Here is a 20,780-nt window from a genome sequence, read left to right on the forward strand (position 1 = left end):
AAGCGAATGGATCAGAGATACTGGAGGGGAATTATCTGATGGAAGAGGTGTGTATGACCGGATCGTAGGTATTGTACCGTGGTAAGCGGACGAGGTCCGTGGGTACTTTAGATAGGCGAACCCCACCAAATGGTTGATCTTGACTGTCCTGTTTGACTTCTGACCCTCCTGAGAGAAGTTGAGAAGGTTTCTAACATGGTTTTCGCATCTCTGTTGAGCAAGTGCTGGGTGCCACAGAAGAATCAATTCATATCAAGCCCGCCCTCGGACCCTAGGCCTCGAGTCCGCATTGCGCTAGCTATAACCAAGATACCAATTACTCTAAAAATCGATACCGCAAGAAGATGCTCTGAGATCCCTTACCTCATATAGCTACTTCTTGCCATTCATCTATCAACTCATACAATCACCCACCTGCATCCGCAAGGTCACCACTATCCCACTGTCCCTCGAGCAGATCCGTTTCCTCCTCAAAGTTCACCACGCGCCCCTGCTCCTCCGCCGACTCCTCCTTCAATTCCTTCACCTGTGTCTCAAACTCCGTACACCGCTCACAAAACCCTCCTTCAATATTATCCATCCTCGCCCTCAACAACGGGATCTGCATCTTGAAGTCCTCATTCTCGCCGAGTAAGACCTCGATCTGCGCTTGTTGCTCGCCACAAAGGCTTTCCAGGGTTGTGATTTGTGTGCGTAAGCTGTCACTCTCGAGTTGTTCCGGTGATTTGATTTGAGGACTGATAGGCCCGCGTGGTGCTGGTGCAGTCCAGAGAACAGTCCCGGGCATCTGCGGCTGTGAGGACCTCCTTGACTCTTGTAGTTCCCGCTGAAGAGCCAACAGATGTTGTTCGCGCTGGTTTACCAATGCCATAAGGTGCCCCATTCTATGGGCCAGATTCGTATTCGTGCCACCAAGCGTGTTCATCTGCTTGTTATGCCTCCTCTCTGAACTCACTGCCCTAGCCTGCATCCTCAAGCTTTCGGCAATCAGAGACTGATACTCGAGCTTCTGCTGCTGGGCTTCGCTCCTACACTTTCGTAATGAGGTTTCGGCGCTCATCTTATCGCGCTCCGCTTGATCCAGCTTCATCTTTAACGACGCGCGTTCCACGTTAACGGCCATTACCGTCGAAGGACTAACGCTGTTTTTCTGCAACTTCTCGATCATAATCCTCTGAACCTCAGCTTTTGCCTCTCCTTTGACTCTTAGTTGCTCCTTCTCCTTCTCTGCTTGATCTAACTCTTTGCGAAACCTCGTAACCTGCACATGTAGGTCAGATTTCAGCTTGTCTACTTGTTTCGTTGCGTCCTGGATTCTATGGACAAGTTCATTCGTAAAGCTTTGTCCTTTCACTTCTTTCAAATCCTGTGAAGGCGCAGCGTGGTTCTTCTTGTCGCTACCCGCTTGCTCCAGCTGCTTCTTCAACGTCGTTACCTCCTCCTTCAAGCGAGCGCCCGCACCCTTCAGAGTCGCCAGCTCGGTTTGCTGAACCTTGACTGTAGCTTCCGCCTTCCGCTTCTTCCGAATAATCGCAGTAAAGTACGCGTTTATCGATTTCACAGTGTCTTCCTTGTCCGCCTCAGCTTTCTTCAGCTTTTCCTTCAATTTCTGCACTTCCACCTCCAAGAGAATGTTGTTTTTGGAGAACTCTGCGACCTGGACATCATCTTCCCTAGATTTGCTTTTCCAATGAGATAGCTCCGCCTCTAGACCTGCGACTTGCTGGTGAAGACCGCGATTCGCCTCGAGACTTGACACTAAAGTTTTCTGCATTTCAATGAGGCTCGGGTCTGCCGTGACCTGCAAAGGTGCCACGGCGCTCACTTGATCATTCGCTTGCGGCATCGGCGCAGCATCCATAAGGGTTTTCTGCAACCTTGCGATCTCAAGCTTTTGAGCATCAATCGTTGCGTTGGATTCTTTCCCTTGCTCTTGAAGTTTCTGGAGAAGTTTTTGGTTCGTCTGGTGAACCGTTGCAAGCATTTTCTGTAGGTCGGCGACCAGCTGGTTTCCTTTCACTCCCTGTGCTTGACTAGCTGTAATCAACAAGGCGCTCCTAGCCCTTTCCGAATCGAGCATGTTTGCGCTACACTGCTGAAGCTGACCAGCCAAATTGTTGTTGTAAATCTGGAACTGCACAAGCTCCGACTGAGCGCTCTTCATCTTCTCCAACGCCACGACCATCTCACGCTGTAACCTCTTGTTTTCTTCCGTGAGGTGAGTGGCCACAAAAGTCTGAGCTTTCAACTTCTGCGTCTGTTCCTTCATTGCCTCCGTCATTTTATCGTTCGAGTCGCTGAGTCGATCGACTAAGGCGGCCTTGGGTCGCAGATCTTCCAGCTCTGTCTGGACCGTCTTCATATGTTCCTTCGCCAGCACCATCTCACGTTGCAATCGCTCGTTCGCCTTCTTGACTGGATCCAACAACTCGGCCTGGCGACGCAACTCTTTCGCATCTGTCTGCGCGCACGTTTTCTGTTCGTCCGCGGCTGCCATGTCACGCTTCAACCGCTCATTTTCCTCTCTGAGTTGATCAGCGAGGTTAGCCTGATCTCGTAGCTCCTCTACCTCTGACTGAGCAGCATATCTCTGTTCCGCCATCACCCCCAACTCACGCCGCAATCTCGTAACTTCCTCCGCCAGCGCCTCGCCATTGCGCTTAGCTACAGGTGTGTCCTTCACCAAACCACGCCGCAAGCGCTCATTGTCTTCCTCCAATTCCACATTATGTCGTCCCATGCGTGAATTTACGTCATCTCCTATCTTGAGTTGGAGCTGCAGGCTCTCGTTTAGGCGCTGTAAGCTCCGTACTTGTGAGCGGAGTCGATCGAGTTCGTCCCGAAGGTCAACTGCGATGCCTGACGAACCAAGATCGAGCTTTAGTCTTTTTGACGGATGGGGTCGCATGACAATTCCCTGCTGGCTTACCAAGCCGTTGGTTTGACAAGAGACGTGCAAATGTGATAGTACAAGAGAGTCCGCGGTACTTCAGAACGGTCAAGCAGACATGTTTCAGCTGCGCCGTAGCCGGTTCTGCTTGTCGGCTTCGTTGTTTTATGTTTGACGTCCGGTCTCGTATCGATCCATGCAACCTCATGCTCCCCCTGCCAGGGTCCACCCCGTACACCGATACCGCCAACTCAAGTCTCCTCGGACCTCCCCATCCCCAGTCAACCTCCAAAACACCCAAAACCATTCCCATATCTCTGTCATCATACGAGATGTCTGTCAGAGACTCCATCGCCGCCCTAGAACGGCGTGCATCCTCCAATTCCGTCCCGTCGTCCCCGGCACCAGCCAAGGCCAACACTCCGTTACCATCCTCACCGGCTCCCATCAGCGCTAATTCCGCGCTGGTTGATGCCTCGATGAAACTCCATGCCGTATCCTCGAATGCCACTGACAGTACTTCGAAAGAGGATGGACAAAGCCGTGATTCAAGCGCGACCGAAGCAACCGCAGTCGACGCTCCCGAAACAGTCACTTCTTCGAAAGCGTCACCCGCGCCGAGAAAAGTCTTCGGAACAGTCTCTGGCCCCAGGAAGCCCGCAACTACGCCTACTGCGACCAAAACTACTCCTTCTACAAATGGAACCACAGCTGTGAAGAGGGCGTCGGTGAGTGTGTTTGATCGTCTTGCCGCTACGGAGACAGTCGCTTCTCAGAATGTCCGGCGTACGTCCTCGGTTGCTAAGCCTCCTGTGACGACTACCAATAAGCGTCTCTCACTCGCGCCCACGAGAGCTACGACATTGTCCGCCCCATCATCGAGCCCGATCCGTCGAACACCAACGAGGAGCGTTCCACTCCCCTCAACCGCCGATAAGAAACAAGCTGAGCTGCGGCCGAGGACGGCAGGGGAGGAGACGAGGAGTGTCCCGAGATTTATGCAGAGCACGACCTCCTCCGCAAACCAAAAACCTCTATCCCGCACCGCCTCAATCTCCTCACGGCCCTCTACAGCAACCACCGGCGTCACCCGGCCCACATCAACAACCACGAGACCCACGTCAACCTTACGAGCCTCCTCAAGCGATAAAGAGATTGCGGCGTGGAAAGCGAAAGTTTCGGAGTTGGAAAAAACCATCAAACAAAAAGACGCCCACATCGAATCTCTCTCACTCACCCCCCACTCAGACGATACCTCCGCACAGGAATTAGAGAATGCACAAAAGGATGCTGAGGAAGCGAGGAAGGTGATTGCGTCGTTGAAGAAAGACATCTTGGCTGCGCAGGTGGAGGCAAGGGAGGTTAGGGAGGGGTTGAGGGGGAGGGTTGAGGAGTTGGAGAAGCAAATTGCCATGACCGGGGCTTCTGCGAAGGCGGCTGAGGAGGCTCAAACCAAAATTGTGACTCTGAAAGAGAAACTCGCGACTTTGGAACAGCAGCTATCGACGGATGATTTGGAGGCCAGGGTTGAGGAGGCCCGGAAGTCTGCGCAGGGGGAAGCCGAGAAGAGGGTCTATGCACTCGAACGCGAGCTGGACGCGAAGGGCGGTGTTATTGCTTCCCTCGGCGACGAACTCCGAAAACTGAACGAATCGAAAGAGCGAGAGCTAGCCGACGTGAAAGCTCATGCCAACGACGCGAAGAATCGTGCAGAAAAGCTAGAGGGGGAGGCGAAGAAACAGGCCGTCGAGTCGGAAGAACTGAGGCAGAAGTTGGACAAGACACGGAAAGATGTGGAGGCGGCTGGTAAGAACGTCAAGTTGGAGCTGGAGGAGAAGCATGCGAAGATGGTATTTGAGCTGCGGAAGGAGATTGAGAAACAGCAGGCGGTGGCTGTGGGAGCTGTCAAGGCGAAGGCGGAGGTTGAGGCAGAGTTTAAGAAGCAGGCTGAGGAGGTGAACAGTTTGCGCCAGAAGCTCGCACAGGCCGAGAAGGATGTCGATTCTGCTGTCCAGAAGACCAAGGCTGAGCTCGAGGAGAAGCATAATCAGGCGTTGGAGGCTCTTCGTGAGGAGTTGGAAGCCCAGCGAAAAGCCAACTCGGAGCTCCAAAGCAAGCACAGTGACGAGATGAAGGCACTCAAGAATGAGCTCAATGCGCAGGACTCCATCGTCGCTGACGCTAGAGCGCAAGTCGGTGCTATTGAAAAGGAGTTGCGTGAGGAAATCGCGACGCTCGAGGAAGCGTCCAACCGTGAAGATGTTGAGGCAGCCGTGAAAGAGGCATTGGAGAAGTTAGACGCGGAGTGGAAGGCGAAACACGATAAGGAGATCATTGCGGTTCAGGACGATCGTGTAAAGCAAATCACCGCACTCCGCTCTGATCTCGAGGAGACGCGGAAGGAGCTGGATGCTATCACGGTCAAACGCGACACAGCCGTCAAGGAAGCGACCTTCGAGAAGCAGCAGCGTGTCGAGGCCATAGAGGAGCTCAGGAAGGAGCACGAGAAGGCGAACAAGGAACTGACGGAGCAGTTGAAGGCAAGGGAAAAGGAGATTGATGAGATGAAATCCGTCGTCGCTGATGTCCGAGCAAAAATGGAACAATCCACCATCACCAAAGAACGCGAACTCGAAGACATGAGACACGTCGTCGAGGAAGTGCGTGCGAAGATGGACAAAGCATCCCGCGAAGCAGACGAGATGCGCAAATCCTACGAATCCACAATCGCTGATTTCCAAAAGAGGATTGCCGACAGTGCCGGCAAGGATGAGTTGGAGCAGTTGAAGGAGGAGTTAGAGAAGGCGAGGCAGGAGAAACAGGTTGCGGAGGATGAGGGGACGAGGTTGGTACAGATTAATATGGAGTTGCAGATGCAGATTGCTACGATGCAGGAGATGGGAAAGTAAATCATGGACAAAAGTTGTGGTTTTGGAGCAGTATTCGTTGTTGGCGTTTGAACATTGCGGAATATATCACTCACATTGGGCATGCACATCTGGTTCACTTTTTTTTAAATGTCTATTATACTCGTATACCTCTTCCTATCGTCTCTTCACCATTTTCTAATACTCCTAATTTAGAACTTCTCACCCCTCTCCATCTTAGCCTGACCGAACTTCCTCAACCTGATAGACTCAATAGCAATGAATCCAGAAGTGTCAGTAGGCTCGAATCCACCAAGCTCATCCATAGAAGACTGAGTAGCATCGTACAACTTCTCGGTCTCAGAGGAACGACCAAGGATGATGGTGTTACCCTTGTAACATCCAACCTCAACCTGTCCGTTAACAGTCTTCTGGGAAGCCTCGAGGGCAGCAGAGAGGAACTCGCGCTCGGGGGAGAAGTACTGTCCGTTGTAGAGAATCTTGGAGAAGCCGACGGTGACGAAGGCGTCACGGAGGGCACGGACCTCACGGTCGAGGGTGAGTCCCTCAATGTCCATGTGGGCGAGGCGGAGGACGGTGAGACCGGGGGTTTCGTAGCATCCGCGGGACTTGACACCGATGAAGCGGTTCTCGACGATGTCGATACGGCCGACACCGTTGCGGCGGGCGATGGCATTGATGGCGAGGAAGAGGTCGAGGGGGTCGGTGACGGTCTTGCCGTCGGCCTGGACGAGCTTGGTGGGGATACCCTTCTCGAAGTAGAGAGTGAACTTCTCCATGGCGTCGGGGGCGTCCATGGGGTCAACGGTCAACTTCCACATGTCCTTGGGGGGAGTGACGGCAGGGTCCTCGAGGATACCAGCCTCGTAGGAGCAGTGAGCCAAGTTCTCGTCCATAGACCAGGGCTTCTTGGTGGTCTGGAGAACGGGGATGTTCTTCTCGGCGGCGTAAGCCAAGAGGTCCTTGCGTCCAGGGAAGCGGTTGTAGAATTCGGGGATACGCCAAGGAGCGATGACCTTGATCTCAGGCATCAAAGCGTAGTAAGCGAGCTCGAAACGGACACAGTCGTTACCCTTTCCGGTGGCACCGTGGGAGACGGCAACACAACCCTCCTGACGGGCGATCTCGATCTGGCGACGAGCGATGACGGGACGGGCGAGGGAGGTACCGAGGAGGTAGATGTTCTCGTAGGCGGCGTTACACTGGACGGCGGGGAAGCAGAGCTCCTCGACGAACTCGCGACGGAGGTCCTCAATCAAGACCTTGGAGGCACCGAGGGAGAGGGCCTTCTCGCGGGCAGCCTCGAAGTCTTCCTCCTGACCGACATCAGCGCAGTAAGCGATAACGTCGTAACCGCACTCGATAAGCCAGACGAGGATGATGGAGGTGTCTGTGAGCGAAACATGTGTCAGATCAACGCGTTTCGTCCGAGGAAGGGTCGCAGGGAGCACATACCGAGACCACCAGAGTAAGCGAGGAGGACCTTGTCCTTCTGACCAGAGACGAGAGCAGACATGTTTTATAGATTCCTGTGAGCGAATACCAGCTTCAGTATGGGATGCGACGGGGCAATAAGGGGAAGATCAAACGGAACCTTCTTGTATGGGTGATGGACCGACGGTGACTCGACGAAGAGGATTTAGAGATTGATACGCGGTAGCGTCTGACTAGACGGCGGCCGGACATGGGGTCGCAGCTGCTGATTTCTGCTGGGCGATAAGCGTAACCGTCCGTCAGTCCTTCATCGACCTCGTATTTTCTTTTATCCTTCTCCGAGATCATCTTCATGAACTATTCCAAACACCAAGTTCATTCCCTACATCCCACGCCGGAACTCAACCAACTCCCTGAGGATATTCCCCGGTCCCTTAGGGTTGCTAGGTACAAAGCACGCACTTTCAAAAGAGTATTATGGGTAATAACCAAGTACAAAAACATCAAGCAATAAAAAGAAAGCAATAAGCAACACATCTCTTTCCACCTCTATTGACAACAAAAAAACACCCATGCACCCCTATCCTTCAGTTTGGTATAGCAAGTTTTTTGGCGTGTTCTCTCTCACACTCTTATCTTTCAGCTATTGAGGAGCTTACATGTCCTCCTGGGGCATCTCCTCCTCGTACTCGCCCTCCTCCAACTCCTCGTCGACACCTGCCTCCTGGTACTGCTGGTACTCGCTCACCAAGTCGTTCATATTAGACTCTGCCTCGTTGAACTCGAGAACATCCATACCCTCACCAGTGTACCAGTGCAAGAAAGCCTTCCTTCTGAACATGGCGGAGAACTGCTCGCCGACACGCTTGAAGAGCTCCTGGATGGAGGTGGAGTTACCGATGAAAGTGGAGGACATCTTGAGGTTGCGGGGAGGGATGGAACAGAGTGCGGTCTGGACGTTGTTGGGGATCCACTCAACGAAGTAAGAGGAGTTCTTCGTCTGGACGGAGCGCATCTGCTCCTCGACCTCCTTCATGGAGACCTGACCACGGAAGATAGCAGCGACGGTCAAGTAACGGCCGTGACGGGGGTCCGAAGCGGCCATCATGTTTTTCGCGTCGAACATCTGCTGGGTCAACTCAGGGACGGACAGAGCGCGGAAAGAACGGGCGCCAGGGGCGGTGAGGGGAGCGAATCCGACCATGAAGAAGTGGAGACGGGGGAAGGGAACCATGTTGACAGCCAACTTCCTCAAGTCAGAGTTCAACTGACCAGGGAAACGAAGACAGGTGGTGATACCGGACATGACGGCGGAGACGAGGTGGTTAAGGTCTCCGTAAGAGGGGTTGGTCAACTTGAGGGTACGCATACAGATGTCGTACAAAGCCTCGTTGTCGATACAGAAGGTCTCGTCGGAGTTCTCAACGAGCTGGTGGACGGAGAGGGTGGCGTTGTAAGGCTCAACAACGGTGTCGGAAACCTTGGGGGAAGGAACGACGGAGAAGGTGGCCATCATTCTGTCGGGGTACTCCTCACGGATCTTGGAGATCAAAAGCGTACCCATACCAGCACCGGTACCACCACCTAGAGAGTGAGTAATCTGGAAACCCTGGAGGCAGTCACAGCCCTCAGCCTCGCGACGGACGACATCGAGGACAGAGTCGACGAGCTCAGCACCCTCAGTGTAGTGACCCTTAGCCCAGTTGTTACCAGCACCGGATTGACCGAAGATGTAGTTGTCGGGGCGGAAAAGTTCACCGAAAGGACCGGCACGGACGGCGTCCATGGTTCCGGGCTCCAAGTCGACGAGGACAGCACGGGGGACGTACTTGCCACCGGCAGCCTAACCACAACCGTTAGCGAGTGTTCTCATAAATCACGAGCATTCGAGTCCGAATTGCTCGTGAAGGGGTGAATAGTCGTCGCGCCATATTGCCATTGTTTTGACAGACATAGTCACGACCACAATTCCCATCTCCAACTCAATCACCACGTACCTCGTTGAAGTAAACGTTCATCCTCTCCAACTGAAGGTCAGAAGTACCCTCATAGTGTCCAGAGCCGTTAATACCGTGCTCACCGGCGATGGTTTGCCTGTACGAAAGAACACGCGTCAGTCACCCTACATCGATTGCATCGTTCAAACAGGCAAGACGAACCAGAAAGAGGCACCCTGTAAAGAAACATAATGTTAGCAATCGATTCGAAACGAATTAACGCGTCCTCTTCGCCGCATACAACTCCCAAGGGCCACCACACCGCCCACGGAAGCGCAAACGCGGAGAGAAACGGGACAAGAACGGGAATTGAACGTACAATCTGGTTACCACACTGACCGGTCTGAAGGTGCACAATCTCACGCATATTGTCTGATTTGTCGGGGTATCGTTGGTTGTCGGTTGGTCGAGGATGGTGTTCTTTCTACGTTGTGTTGTTGTGTTGGCCCTCGAGAGGGAATTTGGCGCGTTGCCTTTTTGGGGCTGGCGAAAGGGGGACATGTAAGGAGGCGCGACAGGCAGTTTATTCGAAACTCGTAGGAAGATCCGTGCGACAGTGGGTGCATTTTTATTGTTTTGTGCTTTGATATGATACGATTACTCGCCTCGTTCTTTGTGGATTTGGTGCTTCATCGACGGCGTGCTCGTTGCTGGTGGTGTACATGTTGAGGGGCCCGGGAAAGGAGCGACGCGTGTGAAAGCAGTAATGACCGACGGGAAGCAGAGTATAACGAGTATCGAATTGGTATATGTGATAGGTGAGGTAAAACAAAGTAACGTCTTCAGTAACTCCAGCGGTAAGAGAGCAGGCCGTGCTCTCGAAGGAAGATATGGACGTATGCGTATCCCGACGTCAGTAAGGTCAACGCTCGGTTAACAACGACAACCTGAGACAGTGTCAGTATGCTCGCGATACTCATCTTCAAGTTTTTTCCCGCCGCATACACCTCCAGTTTCATAGCATACACCCCCTATATCGCCCTCGCACCATGACTCCCATCAGCATCACTAACAACTACCACCGGGATGCAAAACCCCGCTAATCCAATCGCCCTCTTTTGTCCCTCCCTCTCCATATCCTTCTCATTCCCCGAGAATATAACAGTTGGCGGAACCAAATCCCCACTTTCCCTCTTGCGCTTCCAGAACAATTTATAGTCGGTCATAACGTCCGTGCCAGGACCGTCTTTAGAGGCAGCGAGGCGACGATGGCGGTAAATGTAGAATGCGATGAGGGCTAGCACAAAGAGGGCTGCGACGAGGAGCGTTGTGACTGCGAGGATGGTAATGACGGTAGTCGAAGGACCGGAGCTGTAACTGTTCTTGACGGGGAGAGCGGCGGAGGCTTCAAGAGTAGCAGTTGAGGTTGCAGTCATGAGAAACGCGACACCGACACCCGTGTTGGACGCAGCATCGGAAAGGGTCACGGTGGCATAATAAAGCTTCTGCTGGTCTGCGAGAAGGAGAGCACGAGGGATGTGCTTGTGTGAGTCAAGCATTGTAAGAACTCGGCTTGCGAAAACGAGCGAGGGGGATTGCAACTTTGCAAGGAATGAAGAGTTAGCAGTACCGATGGACGCGAGCAACTCAGGCGAATCGGACAAGTGGTCAGCCATACAAATTGGGGGCTCGTGCGGCGGCCGCGGGTATATGGATTTGACAGCAGCCGTGGGAACCGTTGACCGCACGCGCACGGAAGACTTGCATCATATGAAGCAGTCGAGTATGACAATTGCAAGATAAAGGAATGGAGACGTTCGTTTCAGGTTGGTATCGTTATCTTCTCCCATGCAAGACTCTGACTAAGCTTCCTCCTCGCTTACTCAACGCCCTCAACAACAGCCCCATACCTCTGCAACTTATTCAAAACCCCATCACCAACCTTAATCAACTTCGTATAAACCCCGTTCTTCTCATCCAACCTCTTTGTCTCAACTGTCCCTCCAACCCTATCAATCGTAGCAGCCAAGCCACCCCCAACAATAAACCTTGCCAAATCAGCATCGATATAGGAAGTGCTGACTCCGAATGCCGCAGCCATATGTGACAGAGACACGGAGCGGTAGGACTCGAGAAGCTGAGCGTAGGATCGACGACGGAGTTCGCGGACGTACCAGCGAGCGTGGGGGCGGGTGTACCGGGTCGTGAGAAGGACGGATTGTTCAGCTTCGGCGAGAGCGCGGAAGAATGAGGCATAATCGCAAATATAGAGGGATTGGGTCAGGGTGACAAGAGCGTGTGTAGGAGGCAAGACTGCCAATACCTCGGGCGAGTCGATGACGCGGGTCTTGAGCTCCGTTCGTGGGAGGGAGACCACGGCGGCTACGACGGCCCATGCGACGATTTCTTCGTAGGTGCAGAGCTCGGTAGATGTGAATGTGGTGGCGCAGTCGAGCAAGAGGTTGGCTGCTTGTGCGTATTGTCTTTGGGAAAGGAGGAAAAGGCCCTCGTAAGCCTTCAGCTTGTTTCTGCGGTCCCAATCACCTCCTTGGTCAATCAATGTGCGAGTAGACTCGATGGTGGATGCGGTAAGTGCAACGTCAGCGACGAAGAGTGCCTGACGGAGGTGGGTGAAGGAGAAGTCAAGCTTTGTCGGGATGGAGGTCGTGGGGGCGGCGAGAATGGCGTCAACCAAAGTGCGAGAGCGCTCGAAGTCGTGAATGCGTGTGACAAGGTTGATCCTCTTGAATTCAATCTTGCGCAAGTCCTCCTCGCCTTCAGCCTCCTGTTCCTTCGCCTTCTCCGCATCGTCATCCAGCAGCTTCTCCTCCGCCTCGGCTTTGGACTTCATCTCGTCGTATACCGATTGCTTCCATTCACTTCCAATCAGAGACTTGAGCTCAGCATACAGCGGGTATGCCGACAATTCATTGATTTTATCGAGGAGAACGGGGAGAGTCTCGGCATGGAGGTGTTGCAGGCTCGGCTCACGCAAAACGAACAATTGCTGTGCCAACGCAAGCGAAGGGTATTGAGGAGGTGCTACGTCGTTATCGGTAGCCATATTGGTATTCGTCGCCGTCTTCGAGGGGGGTATAATTTGGTGTATCGCTTTCGTACAAACAGCAGTACGCGTCGTCATTTGTGTGGCCCGTCGTGGCGCAGTACCCTGAGGTCGAATGGCTCCTGGAAGTCTACGTTACACCAAACCACCAAAATGTCTTTCGGTCGGCCAGCCAACAATTTAATCAAGGGATCAACGCTCCCGCCAGAGCGTGGTATCTTTCCACTGGATCATGCTGGTTTGTAGCCAAAATGCGATGGTGTGGAACCGTGATCTGACATGGGAACAAACAGGCGAGTGCAAAGAAGTGATGCAGATCTATCTCAACTGCCTTAAGGCCTACCGTGGTGACAATAGTCAGTGCAGGCTCCTCGGAAAGGATTACCTGCAGTGTCGTATGGACAAGGAGCTTATGCTGAAGGATGATTTCAAGAACCTGGGATTTCAAGAGGAGGACTCACAGAAACAGTCGATACCGGGTACGCCGAGTGCGCCAGGTGGAGCATGACGAGAGCAATCGGTGATGCGCTGAATACGAAATGGGAAGGACAAATAAAGACAAAAGGCAGGTGATACAAGGATGCATATGTACGATATGAGCAATATGATACCCGCAGGTCGGTGAAAGTATGTATTGAAGACACGTTCACTCCTCTCTCCCAGTTATTTCTGTGACTCTCTCTTTGAAGGACGCACCTTGGCCTTTGATAGACTGCTGCTGTTTTCCGCCCCGGGATTCTCAGGAGTTATCTTCGGACCGACCCCCAACTCCTTCCTTACCAACTATCCGATACCCATACCCTATGCTGCTCCATACTGTCATGATAAGTACTTAAACCCCTCCTGAAGCCGCTGAACTGCCCATATATGCCAAGGAACCGATTGCCTACTGTTTGAATAGCGCCGTAACACCGCCAAATTCCGATATTGCCCCAGAATATCTTTCATCAACGGTCGTAGTTGATCTCGCGCGTAAAGGAGGTGAACCTGTAGAATGGTGAGTCAGCCACGGAAGCAGAGAGATGATAGCCCGAACATACCTGCACCCCTTCACATACGTCGCCTTCTGCTCTCCGTAGTAGATATGCACTCATCGCCGGATACTTCATCGCGCCTTCAGATTCACCCTCGCAAGGCCAAGGGACGCGATAATTCAGTATCATGCCCCACGTCTCATCGTCCTTGTATCCCAATCCCTCCTTCAAGGTCTGGTCCACACTTTTGTACTCACTAAAGTCCTCCGGATCGAATAGGTCATCTAACCTCAACGGTTGATCCCCGAACGTGCTCAACGCAAGGTTAGAATCCACGTCTACGCTTGCTAGAGTAAGGCTGTACGGAGAAGCTCCCTCGTTCGCGGTAGATAGGCGCAACCAGAAACTCATTTCATCCGTCGTCATGAAACCATGCTTCGCAACAACAACTCTCCAATGGATCTTCATCACGCTGATGATCTCCATCGTCTTTGTCCAGGCCTTTTGGTACGCCTCATGCCACCCCTTCGCACCCGGGTCCTCCAGATTGATTCGAAAGGCGTCGGCGAAAGTGTATTCGCCGTGTTCGTTGCACCAGGCAACGCAGAGCCATCTTCCATCCTCTGAAACCGCATATGCGACATGCAACATCATATTCTCGTGTAAGATCGACGGCGACCGATGCGTGGACAACCTGAAGTTGATTTGAGTTGGGACTGGATGCGCCAAGACCCATGGCTTTGCGACCGGTGATTTGGAGAAGACCTGTATGGTCACAGGTCAGCACAGCACGAGAACAAACAGAATACACTTACATCGAGAGCCTTCTGCTGCGTAAATCCAAGCCTCTCATACAATGCCAATGCCATCTGGAGGTACTCCCTCTGGTTCAACTTCCCTCTACATCCCCACTCGTCCCCCACCAACATCCTCATCGGCAACAAACTCACAGAAGTCCGCGGCATCTTATCTCCACCACTCTGATAAAGCTTCTCCATCTGTGCAAAACTCCCACACAGAGCTGCCGTAGCGGCGGGATTATTGAATGGGTTAACGATGTACACAACGAAGTGCGCACCACTATCTTGAGCAGCCGAGGAACGGAGCTGTCGACCTGTCAAACTCATCATGTTAGGATTGAAAATCACTTGAAAGGTTTGATGATACATACCAACGCCCAAAATCTTCGCATTCATCATCCTCCACGCACCCTCCCATTCACCCTCCTTCTCACTTCCGCCAAGGTTGACAGCAACCTTACTGCCCCCCATAAAAGCCCGATGCTTCCCCAACTTATTAAGCTCCCAAGTCCCTCTCATCCTGTTCAGGAAGGAATCGGCCGCATAGCTCATCGCCTCAGAACCGGGGTAAACAATGATAGCCGAAACGTTTCGCGGGCCGCCTAAAGGCGCAAGACCAATCGTGGTCCAGTACCGCTGTGCAAGGACCGAGTACTCGATCTTCTTCTCCTTGAACATCGTCGTCAACTTCGGAGGCGGGATCAAAAATAAATCCTTGCTCCCTTCCCCCAACGGCGCATCTTCCATCGTCACATCGCCGTCCACAACAGAATTCTTTCTTGCACTCCTCGGCACCGCCTTCGGCTTAAACCCCGTCTTCCCTCCCCCTCCTCCAACAGTAGATTCAGGCGGTACAGGGTCAGCGATCTCACTTAATCCCCTCGCCGTCAAAACCTCCGTCCCCTCAACCTCCCCAACCGCGCTCCTCAAAGCCTTGCACAACGTATTCCCCTTCGGAATAAAGCCATCGTCCGGCGATGGCAATGGAGGTACTTCATACCCAAAGAGCACATGTTCGACAAACACCTGTACAATCCCAGCTTTATCCTCGCTAATAACCCTCTGCGGTTCAGGATCGCCCATAAACCCGTCCCGAAATAAGTGATTGGAATCCCACTCCCACGCCATCCCCACCAACTCCGTCTCCGGATCAACCTCTTCCGGTGTTTCCGCAACCTCCGATGGCGGGGGCTTGACCAATACCTTCTCGAACGCCTCTTCCCACGGTCGTTTCCGCTGGACTGGCTGTGGTTCGTCTTCGTCGTCATCATAGCTGGTGGTGTCGGAAGAGGAGGATGAGGACGATTTGGGAGGAGCGTAATACCGTCCCCCAACTCCGTATTTCTTGTCGTTCTTTTCGACTTTGGCGGAGAACTTGACTGCCTCGAATCCCTTCGGTACCAAAACCTTGTTTTCCTTGCCTCGAGGTTCGCTGTTGACCTCGGCTGCGGCGCCGAGTATCCCGAGCGACTTAGGTTGCGGTGTGAGCACCCGTACATCTTTCGGATGAATCGGCGTCGCTGCAGGCGAATCATACTGCAGAATCCCCGCCGGGTATTGCGCCTCCCTCTGCTGCACCCTCGCTGGCTGCTGATCAACCTCCATCCTCTCCTCTATGTCCCCATCCCAACCCCTTTTGTCTCCTGGGGGCCCGGGCAGGACATGAGCCTCCCCTATCTCCGCATCTCTCGTATCCTCAATGCCCTCCATCACCTGATCTTGCACAGGTTCAGCGTAGGGCTCGTTCGCGGGTTTGTCGAAAAAGTCCCAATCAGCATCCGTAACACCCTGTCCGAACCCTCCTACCCCGTCATCGTCTTCGCCCCATAAATCATCTTCGTCGAGATCTGGTTCATCAAATTTCGCGTCCCAGAAGTCGAAGGAGTTTTCTTTTTTGCTTTTAGACACAGTTTGCTTGACGTCTTTCGGGTTCGGTGCTTCGACTGAGGCGGTTGAAGCAGCCGGAGTAGGGGCAGGTTGCGGTGATATCTGCGCCTGTGTTTGGATTTGCTGTTGTTGAATAGAGTGTACCCCAGGAAGATGCAACAACGCATCCGGCGGAGTCGGATACACAACCCCCACCGCACCCTCCTTCCTCCCCTTCGGCCCTACCATCTCCTCCTCCACATCCCCATTCTTCTCGCCCGATTCCATACCCAGTTTGAACTCACGACACATCCTCAACGCATCCATAATCGCGTCCTCTTTTTTCCATATTGTTAGGTCTTCTTTGGGGGGCGTTCGAGGTTCGTAGTCGGTGAAGACATGACGGGCGGGGACGACTTTCTCTAATCCATCGACCAAGACCTTGACTTCCGGCCAGTAGCGGTCGGCGATGGGGATGTGTGAGAGGACTTTGCATTCCCTCCCTGTAGGTGCGAGCCAACATCTCTCATGTGCCTCGACTGGATGGATATACCCACGACGATCATCACACAAACATCGCAACCACCTCCCCTTCTCCTCACCGTTCAACGCTACCAAGACACTCCCATCACCCAAAACCCTCGCCTCCAACCCACACAAAATCCATCTCCTCGCATTCACCACCCCCAACCCAGCCGTCGGATATAGTAGCGACGACCCGAGTGGGACAAATCCGTGGGATTGGGTGAGTTGGTGAGAGAGAAGGCCTTTGAGGGAGTTGAGAAACGCGGTGTGTGTCGTGGGTGGAATATGGGTTTGCGTATGCGGCGAGAGATGTTGAGGGCGGATAATAAATGCGCCTGAAGACGTTTCTGTTCCTCCTATCAGTCACCGTATATCTCTAGGAAGGGCATTTAGTCTCACCTTGGAGTTCATGTTCATGCACATCAATCTCCGGCCATACAGCTTCACCCGTAGGTGTCTTTCCCAAAGTATTGGCAAACACCCATAACTCCTCCCTCTCAACACTACACAACGCCCCTTGCTCCGTCCTCAACATCCATTCCGCTTTCCGTAACCTCAACTTGCTTGTCGAATCATATACGCGATACTTGATCTCTCCAACATTCGCCTATCACCATCTATCAGCCCGTGACCCCCGTGTATTGCGCACAAAGCTCAAGGGTACTCACAATTCGAAGGATATTCGAACTCAGCCCAGGGATCGGAATCGCTCCATACGGCGGATCCTCGTCAGATTCAACCATTTTCTGTACAGATCAGTCGCAAAGGCCTTCCATTCGTCTCGAGATTTTTACGTTTAACGTCGGTCGTAATTAAGGTGGGACATTGGCGACGTATGGGGATCGACGCTTCTGCCAGGCCGCGGCGAGGAGCTGCAGAGAACCCATACACCGTCGAGGACCTGCGAAAACACCAGAGATCAATTGCGACGGATCAGGGTGATTAAGAGGGACAGACAATGTCAGAGTCGTTCTTTGTTTCTGCGCCAGGGAAGGTCATTCTCTTCGGTGAACACTCCGTCGTTCACGGGAAGGTCCGTCTCACATTCTCCCCATCCTCCTTTATGTTTCCTCGGGACTAACCACCCCTATAGGCAGCAATCGCAGCAGCCGTCTCACTACGCTCATACCTCCTCGTTTCCTCAACCCCTGCGACGGGCGTGCCGAAGGTTACGCTTAACTTCGCCGACGTACACCTCCAACACTCGTGGGATATCGCTTCCCTACCATGGTCATCCGTCACCTCCAAAGGTGTGCCGTCTACCACCACCCCCATCTACCATGATGCTGATTGCTGTCAATAGACCCCCTAATCGTCCCGCACAACCTCGAACCAGTCCTCACCGCTGCTCTCGAACCCCATTTCGCAGACTTCGTCTCCTCCCCCTTCAAACACGCCGCAGCCTACGCATTCCTCTACCTCTTCCTCCACCTCGCATCCCCCTCCTCCGCATCCCTCGACATAACCTACACCCTCCGCTCAACCCTCCCAATCGGCGCAGGACTAGGTTCCTCAGCTTCGATTTCAGTCGCGATCGCAGCTGGTTTACTCCTCCAAAACACCCACATCACCCCACCAACACCCACAAAAGACCGAGGAACGGAGTTGAAATTGATCGACGCATGGTCCTTTATCGGGGAGAAATGTATTCATGGGACGCCCTCGGGGGTGGATAACGCCGTTGCTTCATCCGGCGGCGCAGTCGTTTTCCAACGCTCACTTTCCTCACCCACGACACCTCCGGCAATCACGAACATAACCACATTCCCCGCTCTACCACTGCTGCTAACAAACACCCGCGTAGCCAGACGAACAGCAGAACTCGTCGCGGGGGTGGGGAAGTTAACGGGTGCGTTACCGGATGTCGCTGGGCCGATACATGAGGCGATTCATGGGATTTCCGAGAAAGCTACGACGCTTTTGCTGTCACCGCCCTCTCAGCAGGAATTCGTCGAGGAATTATCTCAATTGGTTCGAATTAACCACGCCCTCCTCGACGCCCTCGGCGTCTCCCACCCCGCGCTCGAGAATGTCCGGAGACTCTCTTCCGAATTCGATGTCGGTGAGACGAAACTCACCGGTGCCGGAGGCGGGGGCTGCGCCATCACACTCTTAAAGCACGACGTACAAGAAGACAAGTTGAGGGCGTTGGAAGAGAGGTTGAGGGGGGAGGGGTTCGAGATGTATGAGGTTACGTTGGGTGGGAGTGGGGTTGGTGTGTTGAGAGAAAGCGGGGTGGAGGAAGCACAGTTTTTGGGGGCGGAGGGGAGGGATGGGGTTGAGGATTTGGTTGGGAGGGGGCGTGCGTGGGAGTTTTGGACTCAATAGAGGTATACGTAGTGATAGAGTGATATACCAACCTTTCCAATGCCAATGCTATTTTCCGTGACTACTCATACCCGCCACAACGTCTAAAAGTTATAGTACGGCATACGCGCCCTGAGCGGCTTATTCTCCAGCGGCACCCAAACCTTCTTATTCAACCTCTTCCTCTCCTTCTCCTCCGCCACTCTATCCAACGTAATCTTACTCTTAACAACAACCTTCATATGCGCCCTGTGATTAACCCTAATCGCAAACCTACCCCTACCCTTCGTCCACAACTTCTTCCTCTCAACACCCTTTCCGACCCATGCAGCGTCGACGTAGAGATCTTGTCCTTGGAGCGTCTTGTTTTGTTTGAGGAGCCTTTCACGGGCGGTGCGGAGGAGGTTGGCGATTTCGGGACCATGGCGTTTGAGGGAGAAGTCCATTTGGGCGATTGCGTGGTCGATGGGTTTACGCTGGATTTGACGGGCGAGGTCACCGAGCTTTCTGTATGAGGTTTCGAGGTCGGCAGTTTCGACTTTGGTCTGTGTGTGCTCCAATCGTTAGTCACCGATCACCCACTTTCAAAAAGAAGTATGGAACCATACCTGTGGCTCTTCAGCCTTGATCTGCTCCTTTGTCTTCTTATACACGACCGGCTTCTCCGCCTCCTCGCTCCTCGGCTCCGAGAACAAACTCGACAGACCCGCGAGGGTCTTATCCCTCAGCGCTGCGGTACTGGCAAACGTGCGGACCAGGGTGTGTGATGGTGTTGATAGTGGTAGACGGGCAAACATGACGGGCGATCTTCGTAATGAGAACATTTCTGCGATAGATTTGTTCGAGTCAGTGGAGTAGTTGGTTGTCCAGGAGGGCAAATAATTCGAGGGACGGTGGGGGGGGCCATGCAGGGGTGGAATCTTCGTTACACCTCCCAGTCGACCCGCGTGTGAAATCGCTATGTTTTCCAGGTTCTGTACCCGGGCGCCTCTGCCGGCTCGGCCAATCTTCTCGCATTCCTTCTTCACAGCCAGATCAGCGCCTCTACCAACCCATGCCTCTCTACTCCAAAGAGCTGGACTGAGCTTCAGACAATACGCCACTCACAGCTCCCTCCCCCGACCCCGTCTGTCCACTTCCAACTCCAGTCCCTCCAATACCACCTACATCACCTTCGCCCTCTCATTTTCCGCCCTAACGTCCTACGCCGCCTTCAAATACGACAACTCCTCCCTCAACCTCACCGCCACCGTCAACCGCCTCACTGGCCTCTCCCTCTCTTCTCAATCTCTCACACTGTTTGCGCTTATCGGCACGAACCTCGTGGTGTTCGCGGCCTGGCAGAATCCGGCGTTGAGAGCGAGGGTCATGCCGAGGTGGTTTTTGACTAGTGCAGGAAGTCATCCGGTGACGTTACTAACGAGTACGTTCTCGCATGCGGAGTTTTGGCATTTGGGTCTCAACATGGTCGGTCTCTATTCATTTGGTGGATCAAGTATGTCCCCTCCTCCCCACCTCTCTGCGTCCTCACTCCCTAACGTCTCGTGCCATAGTGATCACAGCCATGGGCGCACCCCACTTCACAGCCTTCTACCTCTCCTCCGGCGTCCTCGCCTCCCTCATCTCCCACCTCTTCCGTACCTCCTCCCTCCGCCTCGCCTCAGCCTCCACCCACACCTCCTCCCTCGGCGCCTCAGGCGCACTCTACTCCCTCCTCGCCCTCACGGCCTATTACTACCCCTCCACCTCCGTCTCCCTCCTCTTCGTTCCCTTCGTCGCGTTCCCGCTCAAGTTCTTCATGCCGGGCCTCATGGCCATGGATGTCGCGGGTATTTTGGGGAGGTGGGGGAGGTTCGATCATGTTGCGCATCTTGGGGGTGCGGTGGTTGGGTTTGGGTGGGCGATGATGGGGGTGCCGATGTGGTTGAGTGCGAAGAAGGAGGTTGTTAGGAGGAAGATTAAGGAGAGGAATGAGAGGGTTTGGAGGGGGGAGAGGTGGGAGTGAGGAGGATAGCTTGTTGGGAAAGGTGCGGTGTACGATGTAGTGGTATTTTGGGTAATGTGGATAGAATGTTCTTCTCATGTTACGGGTATC

At 53.5% G+C, this 20,780-nt stretch overlaps 10 protein-coding genes across 10 annotated transcripts; 3 read left to right on the plus strand and 7 right to left on the minus strand.

The window, feature by feature from the left end:
- Nucleotides 1-170: 170 nt before the first annotated feature.
- On the minus strand, nt 171-3,075 carry SAICODRAFT_99191 (uncharacterized protein). The gene has a single exon (XM_019172180.1). It carries the CDS (start codon nt 2,906-2,908, stop codon nt 407-409), a length of 2,502 nt encoding a protein of 833 aa, XP_019027085.1. The 5' UTR covers nt 2,909-3,075; the 3' UTR covers nt 171-406.
- A 2,894-nt stretch (nt 3,076-5,969) lies between these two features.
- On the minus strand, nt 5,970-7,404 carry SAICODRAFT_86438 (argininosuccinate synthetase; the record flags this gene model as incomplete). The annotated part of the gene is made up of 3 exons (XM_019171433.1): nt 7,373-7,404; nt 7,234-7,307; nt 5,970-7,168 (listed from the first exon to the last, which is right to left on the minus strand). Exons 2-3 carry the CDS (start codon nt 7,292-7,294, stop codon nt 5,970-5,972), a joined length of 1,260 nt encoding a protein of 419 aa, XP_019027086.1. The 5' UTR covers nt 7,295-7,307; nt 7,373-7,404.
- Nucleotides 7,405-7,867: 463 nt separating this feature from the next.
- Nucleotides 7,868-9,576, minus strand: SAICODRAFT_86441 (beta tubulin; the record flags this gene model as incomplete). Its single annotated transcript, XM_019171434.1, has 4 exons — nt 7,868-9,055; nt 9,210-9,306; nt 9,372-9,385; nt 9,529-9,576. 4 exons carry the CDS (start codon nt 9,574-9,576, stop codon nt 7,868-7,870), a joined length of 1,347 nt encoding a protein of 448 aa, XP_019027087.1.
- A 466-nt stretch (nt 9,577-10,042) lies between these two features.
- On the minus strand, nt 10,043-10,825 carry SAICODRAFT_68386 (uncharacterized protein; the record flags this gene model as incomplete). Its single annotated transcript, XM_019170377.1, has 1 exon — nt 10,043-10,825. The coding sequence occupies one exon, from the start codon at nt 10,823-10,825 to the stop codon at nt 10,181-10,183; it is 645 nt and encodes a 214-aa protein (XP_019027088.1). The 3' UTR covers nt 10,043-10,180.
- Nucleotides 10,826-11,028: 203 nt separating this feature from the next.
- SAICODRAFT_32464 (PCI-domain-containing protein) lies at nt 11,029-12,213 on the minus strand (the record flags this gene model as incomplete). The annotated part of the gene is made up of 1 exon (XM_019168210.1): nt 11,029-12,213. One exon carries the CDS (start codon nt 12,211-12,213, stop codon nt 11,029-11,031), a length of 1,185 nt encoding a protein of 394 aa, XP_019027089.1.
- A 153-nt stretch (nt 12,214-12,366) lies between these two features.
- On the plus strand, nt 12,367-12,837 carry SAICODRAFT_16032 (uncharacterized protein; the record flags this gene model as incomplete). Its single annotated transcript, XM_019165595.1, has 2 exons — nt 12,367-12,451; nt 12,507-12,837. 2 exons carry the CDS (start codon nt 12,367-12,369, stop codon nt 12,719-12,721), a joined length of 300 nt encoding a protein of 99 aa, XP_019027090.1. The 3' UTR covers nt 12,722-12,837.
- SAICODRAFT_16033 (uncharacterized protein) lies at nt 12,814-17,185 on the minus strand. The gene is made up of 6 exons (XM_019165596.1): nt 17,047-17,185; nt 16,778-16,985; nt 14,359-16,725; nt 14,003-14,301; nt 13,254-13,952; nt 12,814-13,200 (listed from the first exon to the last, which is right to left on the minus strand). The coding sequence occupies exons 1-6, from the start codon at nt 17,119-17,121 to the stop codon at nt 13,033-13,035; spliced, it is 3,816 nt and encodes a 1,271-aa protein (XP_019027091.1). The 5' UTR covers nt 17,122-17,185; the 3' UTR covers nt 12,814-13,032.
- An 82-nt stretch (nt 17,186-17,267) lies between these two features.
- SAICODRAFT_28311 (mevalonate kinase) lies at nt 17,268-18,863 on the plus strand. Its single transcript, XM_019167114.1, has 3 exons — nt 17,268-17,411; nt 17,472-17,628; nt 17,682-18,863. Exons 1-3 carry the CDS (start codon nt 17,337-17,339, stop codon nt 18,704-18,706), a joined length of 1,257 nt encoding a protein of 418 aa, XP_019027092.1. The 5' UTR covers nt 17,268-17,336; the 3' UTR covers nt 18,707-18,863.
- On the minus strand, nt 18,790-19,509 carry SAICODRAFT_4196 (ribosomal protein L22; the record flags this gene model as incomplete). The annotated part of the gene is made up of 2 exons (XM_019168680.1): nt 18,790-19,230; nt 19,294-19,509. 2 exons carry the CDS (start codon nt 19,507-19,509, stop codon nt 18,790-18,792), a joined length of 657 nt encoding a protein of 218 aa, XP_019027093.1.
- Nucleotides 19,510-19,636: 127 nt separating this feature from the next.
- Nucleotides 19,637-20,778, plus strand: SAICODRAFT_28313 (rhomboid-domain-containing protein). The gene is made up of 2 exons (XM_019167115.1): nt 19,637-20,180; nt 20,239-20,778. Exons 1-2 carry the CDS (start codon nt 19,646-19,648, stop codon nt 20,688-20,690), a joined length of 987 nt encoding a protein of 328 aa, XP_019027094.1. The 5' UTR covers nt 19,637-19,645; the 3' UTR covers nt 20,691-20,778.
- The last annotated feature ends 2 nt before the right edge of the window (nt 20,779-20,780 follow it).

The sequence above is a fragment of the Saitoella complicata genome (assembly GCF_001661265.1).
Source record: "Saitoella complicata NRRL Y-17804 unplaced genomic scaffold SAICOscaffold_1, whole genome shotgun sequence".
Taxonomy (NCBI): Eukaryota; Fungi; Ascomycota; class Saitoellomycetes; order Saitoellales; family Saitoellaceae; genus Saitoella; species Saitoella complicata.

Bases quoted from the DNA above. Each gene is read 5' to 3' on its own strand.
- SAICODRAFT_99191 (XM_019172180.1), bottom strand. From the start codon at position 2,908: ATGCGACCCCATCCGTCAAAAAGACTAAAGCTCGATCTTGGTTCGTCA.
- SAICODRAFT_16033 (XM_019165596.1), bottom strand. From the start codon at position 17,121: ATGGTTGAATCTGACGAGGATCCGCCGTATGGAGCGATTCCGATCCCT. The intron at 16,986-17,046 runs GTGAGTACCCTT...AGATGGTGATAG, and splicing joins GTTCGAATATCCTTCGAATT to GCGAATGTTGGAGAGATCAA. The intron at 16,726-16,777 runs GTGAGACTAAAT...TAGGAGGAACAG, and splicing joins GCATGAACATGAACTCCAAG to AAACGTCTTCAGGCGCATTT.
- SAICODRAFT_28311 (XM_019167114.1), top strand. From the start codon at position 17,337: ATGTCAGAGTCGTTCTTTGTTTCTGCGCCAGGGAAGGTCATTCTCTTC. The intron at 17,412-17,471 runs GTCCGTCTCACA...CCACCCCTATAG, and splicing joins ACTCCGTCGTTCACGGGAAG to GCAGCAATCGCAGCAGCCGT. The intron at 17,629-17,681 runs GTGTGCCGTCTA...TGCTGTCAATAG, and splicing joins GTCATCCGTCACCTCCAAAG to ACCCCCTAATCGTCCCGCAC.
- SAICODRAFT_28313 (XM_019167115.1), top strand. From the start codon at position 19,646: ATGTTTTCCAGGTTCTGTACCCGGGCGCCTCTGCCGGCTCGGCCAATC. The intron at 20,181-20,238 runs GTATGTCCCCTC...CTCGTGCCATAG, and splicing joins CTATTCATTTGGTGGATCAA to TGATCACAGCCATGGGCGCA.